General features: G+C 51.1%; 1 protein-coding gene across 2 annotated transcripts; it reads left to right on the forward strand.

Annotated features, from left to right (window-relative positions):
• The first annotated feature begins 332 nt into the window (after positions 1 to 332).
• On the forward strand, positions 333 to 4,102 carry LOC137848399 (maestro heat-like repeat-containing protein family member 6). Of its 2 annotated transcripts, XM_068667476.1 has the most exons (6): positions 333 to 501; positions 982 to 1,137; positions 2,230 to 2,331; positions 2,744 to 2,846; positions 3,164 to 3,220; positions 3,398 to 4,102. In XM_068667476.1, exons 1-6 carry the CDS (start codon positions 358 to 360, stop codon positions 3,586 to 3,588), a joined length of 753 nt encoding a protein of 250 aa, XP_068523577.1. In that variant the 5' UTR covers positions 333 to 357; the 3' UTR covers positions 3,589 to 4,102. The 2 variants fall into 2 exon arrangements, with proteins under 2 accessions (XP_068523577.1, XP_068523579.1); XM_068667478.1 differs by lacking the exon at positions 3,164 to 3,220.
• Positions 4,103 to 10,909: the final 6,807 nt, after the last annotated feature.

Consider the following 10,909-nt stretch of genomic DNA (forward strand, 5'->3'; position numbering starts at 1 on the left):
GTGTCCGCTCAAAGGCACCTCCTGCTGTGCCAGAAAGAGGTCAATGCCAGGCCCCAGGCCAGCCAGCGCAGGGCTGCCTCAGCTGCAGGAGCACTCTACCCAGAGCAGTCATCCTGCTGAGGTTGGGAAGATGAGCCCCCGCACGGGGCCAGGCTGACACAAGTGGCTGCTTCTGCAACCCAAGGCAGCAGCCTTCTGTCTCGAGGGGCCTCAGCACGCTCCTGGAGACAGACCTCTGCTCTGGGCTGTGCCTGCTGTAAGCAAAGGGCTTCTGCCAGGATGGTCTTCGGTGTTTCTGAAACAGAACTGCTGTGTTTCATGTAGACAGTAACTCTGCAAGACCTGCTGCCAGAGGTCATGCAGCAACTGCAGGATGCCAACAGCGACATCAGTATGCAGGCCATGACTGTCCTCCGCAACACTCTGCGCCTAGCAGATGGGCAAGTGGCTGGCCCCATCGCTCTGCAGCTGCCTGACAGGCTCCTGCCCCTCTTTGACAACGTAAGTCTGGTGGGCAAGCAGGAGGTTTGGCCACGGGGCACGTGAGTGTGGCCTGGGGGTGGTGCGTCCCTCTCCACGTGTCTCTCCGGCCTGTGAGACACGATCCCTGGGCACGTGCTAGAAACGTTTTGCTTGGTGCTTCTTGGGCTCTCCCGCTGGGGCAGCCCCTCCCTGTGCAGAGCCCTGCGGATGTGTGCTCCACAATGGCAACTTCTCCTCGGCCCCTCGCTGCCCATGGCCGCTTCTCCCCTTGCCATGTGTCCCCTTGCCAGCCCCAGGGTGGACCATCTGCAACCCACTGCCTTGCCCTTCCTGTGTCTTGAGCCATTTTGCACTGCCCACACACTTGGCCTACCTGCCACAGCTCACTGCAGAGTGAGAGCCAGGAGCGTGTGTCTCCCTGTCTGCCACACCGACCCCTTGCTCACTGTGAGCTCGGAAGAGCCTGGACTGAGGTCCTCCCTTGTTCTGTCTCACCAGGAGTCCAGCTGCATGAGAGAGCTCTCCATCCTTCTCTGCAAGGATGCCATGGAGGTTGCAGAGGGCACCCATAAGATGGAGATGAAGAAGCAAGTGCACAGGACCGTCCTCCCCCTCTTCTTCCACCTGCATGACCAGAACCAGCATGTGGCTGAGGTGGGGACACTAAGCTGAGCATTCACTTGAGGGGGCAGCACCCCTCAGGAGGGCCTGCCTGAGCATTAGGGGCACGGGCTGTTAGCAAGGCTCCCTCTGAATGTGCCTCACCTGAGGGCCGAAGCTCCCGAATCCAAAAGAAAGGTGCAGAGCCCCTCTGTGCCTGCACCAGGCCCACCACAGCCATTTTGCCCCTACTACGCCTCCGCCTGCACAGAGGGCCAGAGCGGAGGGGCCTCTCCCTGCCCCACATCCAGCCCCGCATGCAGCCCTCCACAGAAAAGCCCGCTGGGAGGCTTCCTGCAGCCCCAGAGCTGTCAGGGGCCAAGAAGGTGGGCACGGACATTTTCCAGACCTGCCCTGCCTGCTCCCAGCTGTGCTCAGCAGTGCTGCGTAGCCACAGATACCTAGGCACTAGAGTTTTCACGGGCATCCCAGCGGTGCCTGCAGGTGTCTGAGGCCAGTGGTGAGGTGCCCAACAGTTGTCGACCCCATGTTATGCACAGGGACCCGCCAGATGCCTAGGCTGAATGCTCCTTTGCTCTCTTGGGCACGAGCACCCTGGAGCCGCCAGCGTGCTCACTGCAGAAACCCTGGCCTGCAGGCTGCCCTGGGCCACGCAGAAGGGTGCAGCCCCTGCCAGGGGTTGCAGGAGCCAGCATGGCTGCCAGCCTCACCAGCCTGGGAAGGGAGCCGCAGCCAGGGCAGGGGTCTGGCCCTGTGTCCGCGGTGGCGGGCTCTGGAGCCCAGGCCCTAGGGAACAGCCTGCTGGGGTCCCCGTGCGTGGTGTCCCTGGCTGCCTCCTGCCCTGGTGCCTCAGTGACTGCAGCGCTTCAGCTGCCTGCTGGCCTTGGCTGCAGATGAGCAGCTCTGGGGGACCTCTGTCCTGCAGCCCCAGCAGCATGACGTGCCGAAGCTGGTGGTTGCCCCACACCTCTGCCCGAGCACCGAGCCCTCTGGCAGATGCCTTCCCCAGCTGCTGCACCTCCCCAGCAAGGGCCAGGAAAGCCCCCAAGCCTCGCCAAGGTGCGGGACAACCAGGGCCTGTCCCATGCGCAGTGGTTTCATCTCCCACTCTCTGCTGCTCTGCAGGCCTCTCGGGAAGCCCTCCTTGGTGCTGCCAAGCTCCTGAAGTGGAAGCAGCTCAGGAACCTGCTGGAGACAGCGCAGCCACAGAGGATTGGCGAGTGCCTGGTAAGGACAACTGCCCGAGGGCTCCCAAAACCTGGCCCAGACAAGGCCTGCCAGCCCTGGCCCAGGGTGCGGGGTGGCTACCCTTGCCTCTAGCCACTGCTGCAGGCCAGAGCCCCCAGCCTGCAGCCATACACGCACCCCTACCCCCACGCCCCGGCACGTAGCAGTACAGGCTCTTCGACAGCCTCGTCGCTCTCCCAGGTCCCAGGCATACCGACAGCTGACCCTTGGCAGCGGGGTGGCACCTCAGCACCCTGCCCCTTGCTCCCTCCAAAGCCTGGCCCCAGCAGCAGCTGGCTGCTGGTTGGCCATCAGGCTATCCCAGCAGGGGAAGCCAGTCCCACGTACAGGGCCGGCCTGGCCAAGGGGCAAGGCTGCACCAGCCCCATCCACATGTACTATTCTCTTCCAGCTGGTGGGGCACAGCAGCAGAGTGGATGACTACCTGTGCCAGAGCCTGCAATACCTGCGGAGCCCCCAGGAGCCCCTGCAAGAGGCGGCCATCAGGTTCATTGGTGAGTCACAACCCCATGGGCCCTCTGTGCCCCACAGCAGCTTGGCCGCAGCCCCAGCTGCTGCTGAATCAGCCACGTGGCTGCAGAGCACTGCCGGCTCAGAGTGGGCCTGGAGTGCCTGTGGGGGCTCCCTGCTGCCCTCGCCCACCCCCTGCCCACGCAGTGGTTGCTGGTGGGAAGCTTAGCGGGTGCCTCGCAGCCTCCTTGGGTGTTGTCACACTTGGGCACACATGGCCAAGCCGGCAGGGATGTTGAGGGGGGGACTGTGTCTGGGGCGAGCTGGCCAGCGGGATCTGTGATGGGCTGTGTGTACCTAGGGCTTGCCGGGCAGCACTTGGTGGATGGGCGCGAGGAGAAGCTCAAGATCATCGAGGGTGAGTGAGGGCAGTGGGGTATCAGCAGGAACTGGCTGGGAGGAGAAAAGACCCTGGGCAGTGAGCTGCGACCCCTGCCCCAGCTGAGGAGGTGGGGTGGCCTTGGCAGGAGGGGTTCCTGGGCGTACTTCCCAGTGATACGGGCTCTGACCTCCACTCTGTTCCTTTCCATGTCAGCCCTGAGAAGCATGGAGGGCAACAGCAGCCCTTCGGTCTCCTCCCTGGTGACTGAAACCATCCTGGTCCTGAGAACTTCCTCCACATTCAGCCTGCAAGCACTACGTTACCGGCTCCGGAGGGTGTGGGAGAGGAGGCCCCGTGTCCCGAGAGCTGGCTGGCTATGCTGCTGCAGCTGTGCTCAGTGCTGAGCCCTGCTCCAGCCCTCGGGCCCCACCGAGTAACCCCTCTGCTGGACTTTCCCCAAAGAAACAGCCCTCTTTCTTCACCGCTTGAACGTGTCATTTTTTTGTGTGAAAACTGAACGGTTAGAAAACTCCACGGCACCAAGCTGCTCTGCTAGGCTGTGAAACCAAGAGGAAGGAAAGCTTTTGCTTCCCTGGCCGCAGCGTGTTAGAGCAACCCACCGCCTCAGCCTTCCTGGGCCTTGGGCCATTTTGCTAGGAACAGTGCGATTTTAGAGTGAGCCTGATGGTACGGAACTGATAGATTGCATGGCCAGCCCTGAGTCTAACTGACAACCTACTCATGTCCTCTGGATGAGCTTTGCTCATTATAATCTCACTACAGTGCCAAAATACACCTCCATCCCCAAGGCTACCCGCCTCCAAGGTGCAACTACCTCTCACTGAGCACGCGCTCTGAATTTCCCTGAGCAAAAACAAAAGCCAGGAAAATGTATACCAGTCACAACAAAGGCGCATATGACTTGAGTCACTCACTACCTCAAAGCAGGAACATAGTAAAAAAAGAGCTCAAGAGAGGAAAATGTCGGGGAAGACACCACCACAGACAAGTCGGGAGGATGTCACTGACTCCTGGCATCAGCCAAAGGCTGCTGTGCTGCCTGCTTCCACTTCTCTCTTACACAGATGTTGTGGATGGAGGTCTGTAGGCTTGGAATGAGAGGCTACTGAGGGACAGTGTCTTGCCATATGAGGATGGTCCTTATCTGGCAGCAGAAGAGAATCTTGAAGGCCATGGTGCCTGGAGTGAAACGTTTCATTTGATTATTTGTAAAATGAATCTTAATGAAATACATGCTAAACATACATGTCTTTACTATTTGACTCTCCACACAAATCATGCTAAACATCACTCCAGGGAAGGGAACAGATAATGTAAGGATATAAAGGAAAAGGTTTTAGTGTTAGGAAAAAGCGTTGGTGTTAGCATTAGTTGATAAAGTGAGATGAATGTCATAAAAGAGCTGGGGGGAGAAAGAAGAGATTGGAAAGCTGGAAGAGGTAGTTGAAAGGCTGTGCTCCTTCTTCTCCACCAAGACAGGGATGCCTTGTTGGTAAGCTCTGCACCTTCATCTTTTGGAGAGGAATACCTGAGATAGCATTTTGCTAGCACTGTTTTCAGATATGAGCGCTATTGCAGAAAGGGCGTTTACCAAAAGCAATTCCAAATCTCATATAGAAAATAGAATCATAGAATCATCCAGGTTGGAAAACACCTCTAAGATCATCTAGTCCGGTCCCATCTGTCACCTTATTAAAAGTTTTCAACTTTGTGAAACTGTCTCAGTGAAAGTCCTTGGCAGGGCTCTTAAACAGGCAAGTGTTTGACTTTGATAGGCACCTTTCAATGTGACACAGATCCTACTCCCACTCCACCTAGGTCTCCCACAAAAAAGTATTTACAACAGAAGCCATTTGGTATATCTCAACTTCCTTTAGCAGTGTGAGAAAAATCTCAATTAATTTTCTTCAGACAGGATCTTCTGCAAAGCTATTTTATTTGTGATTGGAATAGCGGAAGTCCTTTCAATTACGAGTGCATTTTAGTAAACAAATCATAACCTTTTATTTCCTATTACCCGACGCCTGATCACCTCCCCTGTTTCCTCATTGACTGAGTACTACAGGTTCACAAGCTACTCAATGTAATACACAATAAATGTTTGTTCATTGTCTTTTGTAAAAACAAGGAGTTCTGTTTGAGGAACGTGAGTTGTGAAAACTCCCTGCTGAAGTAAGGAGCTGTATAATGCTTAGCTAGACACTATGAAAATTCCTTTGCTTAATGTAACAAAAAAGAGAACCCTCTCCCCTTCTCTCCTTCTGCATCTCAGTAGCCTCTTTTGTTCAAAATAACACTGCTGCAAAGTTCATGTAACCATCTCCTGATAAGTTGTTAAACTAGTGTATCAACATCTTGCCTTCCTGTCTCACGCTGGGCCAACATGACCAAATAAAGAAAGAAGTTGAACCACAACGCCGAGGAAGACTACGGCCTTCATCTTCACGACCACCAGAGGGACAGAGACGACCCCCTAGCAACAGTGCGCGCAGTCGCAGAATATACCAGGATGTGCTGCGTAATCCCAGAATTACCAAGATATAAAAAGGGACCCTGGGGGGGGTGAGGTGCGCGCCGTTGGCGGAGCCGAGACTCCCCGGCCGCCCAGCGCTGTTTTGCTTGCTGTTGCTTACTCAATAAATTCCTTTCTATTATTAATGCAATGCTCTCTGAAAATTAAGGGGGCAACTTATAACAAATTTGGTGCCGTGACTCGGATGAAGGCAATCTGATTGAAAGACCTTCGGAGGGGGCGCCCCGCTGATTTCAGCGGCCTTCGCTAGGATTACTTTCATTCAAATCCTTCACCGACGAACCCTAAATTCGGCAGCAAGCAAATAAAGCCGGCAACCCCTAGTAATCTTTGTGCACGAAGACCGAACGAAGACTCAGGAGTGAGTAAGTATAGGCCGGTGATCCGTTCGGTTGGGGTTGGGTATCCTGGAGCGTAGCGTTGTGAGACGTCCAATTGCGGACGAAGCGAGTGCGGACCCCTCGGTAGTGCGGTTCCCACATCCCGCGAGGGACTGGGCCACGAAAAGGGGGAAGCGATTTGTGTGTGTGTGTGTGAAGGCGCTCCAGAAGATGGGACAGAAGAAGAGTAAGCCTTCTGGTCCCATGGGCAGGGTAACGTCTGGTGTTAGGTTACCCTGGGATTAATAATTAAAAATTGGGAGGATTCCCCTTTTAGGCGGGGAAGGAATAAAGTAAAAATGATACATTATTGTGTTGAAGTTTGGGGTGGTAAACAGATTCGAGGAGACCACCTTTACTGGCCTGTATTTGGGTCCTTTGAAGATTGGGTTTGCCAGGCCCTAAATATCTATGTAAACTCAAAGGAACCTTTTAGTTTGGAAGAAAGTGAATATGCACATTTGTGGATCAGCTCGGAAACTCGAGCCAATTTATATCCTCTAAAAGAAAAAGGAGGGGATGGGAGGCACAAGCAAAACCGAGAATTAGGGACCCCAGCCCCACTGCCTCCCTATATTTCACCACCACCACCTGCAGCCCCTCCGACTGCCGGGCTTCCTAATCCGCAACCCCAGGGAGACTTTGATAGCAACTCTGACTCTAGCGTTCAGGGACCAGTGACTAGGAATATGTGGCCGTCCCCATTAACTCCGGGGACGTCCGAGATTTTAAGAAAGAGACAGGAGGAGGGTAAGTGAGCTTTAATGGCAACTGGCACAATGTTTCCAGCTGCTGAGGAATAATTGTAACTGGAATAATAACTGTACATTGTATATTGTATATATAAAAGCCCGGGCATTTTTGTTAAAGTGTTCTTTTATACATATGTTAATATGTAAATATGAAAATATAAGAACTGCCATTGAGGTGTATGTTTAAGGGAACAAAATTTTCCCAGGCATATTATCGGCTCATCAGGTTTAAATGTTCCCAGTGTAATTGTCTACAGGCAATTAATTTACAGTGGTCTGATTTTACTTGTGTATCTATATATTGTGGATTTTGGAGGGATTGGGATTGACTAGTAAAGAGCTTCTAGGAAAACGGTGGAATATTAACCACTGCAGATTACAATAGGAAAAGTTCAAAGCAAAGAAATCCCGAGGAAAAGCCCCCTAGGATGTATACTAACACATTGGAGGGATATAGTGGGATGAGAGGGTACAGAGAGTAAAAGAACCCTTATCAAATATTGTAATCAGTGGTGGCCACTTTATAAACTAGAGGATGGAGCGGAGTGGCCCCTAAATGGAAGTATTAATTATAACACCATATTACGGTCAATGTTGTTTTTGTGGAAAGAAGGAAAACAGGATGAAATGTTGTATATTGAGGTTGTTTCAGCATCTTGGAGGGAAAAGGTACGGAATTAAGTTGGCCCCTGACTGAGCCTTTGATGTCGGCATTAGAAAAGTAAAGGCTAGAGAAAGATAAAGGAAGTGTTAAAAGGTTTGTTGAAAGTGTTAAAGGTATTCGAAGTTGTATGAGCAGGGAAAGGTGATGTAGGCATTATCTAAGTAACAGTCTAGAAGTTTTGGTATATTTGCATATTTGCTGTGGTGTTTGTTCAGTTTCCCAAGCATCGGGGAGGGGGGAACAGTCTGCTCCACCAGGGGCCTCTCCAGCGGCCGCAGGGGGGCTTCAGCTCCAGCGCCTGAAGCGCCTCCTCCCCCTCCTTCTGCACTGACTTTGGTGTCTGCGGGGGGGTTTCTCGCTCTCCCAACTGCTGTTACTTGTAAAGTATCAGGGATTAAATTAACTAATGAAACCCTAAATGTGATGGGGGTAGAAGGGACTGGGATAACAGTGCCACTTTTGGGGGATACCAAGCTGAGACTAGGGGATAAAATGATCACTGGGCAATTATTGTATATATCCAAGGCAGAGACTAACTTGTTGGGAAGGGATTTGATGATTAAATTGGGCATTCAACTAGTAAATTGTTAGACTGGAATAACAGTGTTATTAATGGAGTGCTCTCTGGCCCTGAGAGCAAACATACATGTATATTCACCTCTGACTGGAAAGACCCTGAAATGGGGGCGGAAGCAACAATATAGATGGACAATTTTACCTCAGAGGTTTACAGGGCCACCTATCTATTTGGGTAAATTCTAAAAAAAAAATATTTTGGAGCAATTACAACTTCCCAAGGAGGTATTAATGTTACAAATATGTGGATCATTTTAAGGAAAATCGATACTCCCTGATGGGAGAGAAATGCTGAATAAAGTGATAATGAGGCAAATATTAACTGTTTTACATCAGAAGAGTCATTGGGAGGTGCAAGCAATGTGTGATGTTGTTCTAAGAAAGCATGTCTGTGTAGGAATATACACTTTAGAGAAGCACACATGCAGAGGATGTACTATATGTCAAAAGGTAAATAAAAAGGCCTTCTGTAACCTATCTAGAGGGGGACGGGAGCCAGGGCTTTGACCTTTCCAAAGTATACAGGTAGACTTTACTGAGTTACTTGTTTGTCCTAATTGACCACGTGACTGAATGGGTGTAAAGCTTTACTGCAAGGATCAAAGCAGGCCTTAGAGATTGAGTGGGATTTTCACAGCCCCTAGCACCCCTCCTCTTCTGGAAAGGAAGAGTGAATGAATGGTGAAATTAAGAAACAACTAACAAAACTTGTGCTGGAAACTAAGGCTTCTTGGGTAAAATGCTTACCCCTTGCACTGTTAAACATATGGACACAGCCCAGAACTGATGTAGGAATTTCTCCTTTTGAAATGCTATATGGTATACCCTATGACTTGGCATTGCCACTTGATCACCCTCAATTCTAATTAAGACTTGGAAAGAGACTGCTTTAACACCACGATGGGGAAGGCCCCTATGTTGTTTTGCTTACCACAGAAACGGCTGTTCGAACTGCGGAGAAAGGATGGACGCATGCCAGCCGTGTGAAAGGACCAATCCGGGAAGGTAAATGGGAGGCAGCTCCAGGCCCTGACGACTTGAAGCTGACACTAAGACGGACTCGATAAGTATTTTATATTATCTGTGTATCGTGGGAAGGGGAGGAGGCCCTGTTTCAAAGGCTCCCTAGTAGGTTCCCCTGAAGAACACTGCTGCTGCCAAGAAGAACCGATACCTTGTAGTTCGCTGCAACCGAACTGACAAGCGAGGCAGAGAAGTGAAAACGGTGGGGGACTGAGGGGCTGACAATTTAGATGGGCTCCAACCACCTCCTACGATACATGGGAGTCAGTATCATCGTTTTGGTCAGCTATGGGTCTGCGCATCCCCATCAGCCTTTTAAATGGAGCTTGATCAGATGGAAGGATCAATTCGTCATCCAGCAAACAACGACAGCGGGTGCTCCCAGTTTCTGCATCACATTATGTGACCTGGTGTCAGTGCAGCCATGCTTTAACCGATCAGGATTTTATTTCTGCCCAAGTTCTAACTCAGGAAAGGGGTACTGTAATTACCCGAACATGTATTATTGTGCATACTGGGGGTGTGAAACCATTGCTATGGACTGGACACTCGGGGCTGGTCGGAATAAATTCTTACAAGTGGGATATGTAAGATACATAACACACACCACACCACACCCAGCACTTCCATGAAATGCTGCTTGCCGCGGAAGCAATTTATTTAGTAGCCCTCGATGTCCTTTGGCAGCCTTTTAATGAAACTGTTCACAATGGGAGTCTGGACTTTCTCTGTCTCTCTCTAAACCCTAACCCTAGCCCTAGACATTGCCTAGATCCAAGAAACATTTCACCTAGTGCTCCCAAGAAAAATTGCTCGCAACAGAATCTTTTGGTAGCCCTCCACTTGCTTTGGCAGCACTCTCACAACTTCAGTCACAAGGGGAGTCTGTGCTTCCTTTCTTTCCAAACATAAGGACAGGGCTAAGACAGCTCCCAGGTCGAACATTCATCCTAGCAAGAGCTCCCATGAAAAAGCGTTCACATCTGAAGCATTTGGTAGCCCTCAACTTCCTTTGGCAGCCCTTTTACGAACCTTAGTCCTAGAGAGAGTTTGACCTTTCTCTCTCAAAACCTTAATCCTAACCCTAGACAGTGCCCTAGTCAACACCCTTTTCCAATACCCACCCCACCTAGGCTCCCATAAAAGAGTGCTCACAACAGAAACCTCTTGATAGTCCTTGGCCTTCTTTGGCAGAATTTTCACAAACCCACTCAAAAAGGGAATCTAAACTTCTTCTGCATCCAAACTTATCTGTAACAGTGACCATAACTCTACTTGACCCTTGTTACTCTAGGACATGTTGGAATGCTGTGAGGACATCCGTTAGTGTTCCTTGGAGAACCACTCTTTCTCCCAGAAGATGCTTGGTTTGCCATGGAGGTGCTTTGGTCCACAGGGAAATGCTAGCTTGGTAAACTGCTAATTACATCATTACCTATGTCCTACTTCATAGACCTCTGTTTCTTCTTCCCTGACAGGAAGACTGTCTTGAAAGTGCAGTGAGTAGGATTCTGATCACACTAATAACAGAAGGATTCTGATAACAGTAGGATTCTGGATAGGTACACAAGCACTACTGGGCCCGTCCGGCCTGGACCCCAGCTCCAGGCTCCCCAGCAGGCTTTTCAGACAAAAAACTGCTGTTAGAGCTCCTCCTTTTTGCCCTTATCAGTGGTCGCTCAGGAGGTTTCTGCTTCTTAGGTGCACAGCCAAAGTTCCAAGGGGCCACTTGGGCCTTCTCAAGGATTAGCAGTCTGCAGGCTGACTGGCAGTTGC

The sequence above is a fragment of the Anas acuta genome, chromosome Z (assembly GCF_963932015.1).
Source record: "Anas acuta chromosome Z, bAnaAcu1.1, whole genome shotgun sequence".
In the NCBI taxonomy this organism is placed as follows: Eukaryota; Metazoa; Chordata; class Aves; order Anseriformes; family Anatidae; genus Anas; species Anas acuta.

Excerpts from the sequence above, each read along its gene's own strand:
- LOC137848399 (XM_068667476.1), top strand. The coding sequence starts at position 358 with ATGCAGCAACTGCAGGATGCCAACAGCGACATCAGTATGCAGGCCATG. Across the intron at positions 1,138-2,229 it reads AGAACCAGCATGTGGCTGAG|GCCTCTCGGGAAGCCCTCCT; the intron begins GTGGGGACACTA and ends GCTGCTCTGCAG. Across the intron at positions 2,847-3,163 it reads GGCGGCCATCAGGTTCATTG|GGCTTGCCGGGCAGCACTTG; the intron begins GTGAGTCACAAC and ends GTGTGTACCTAG.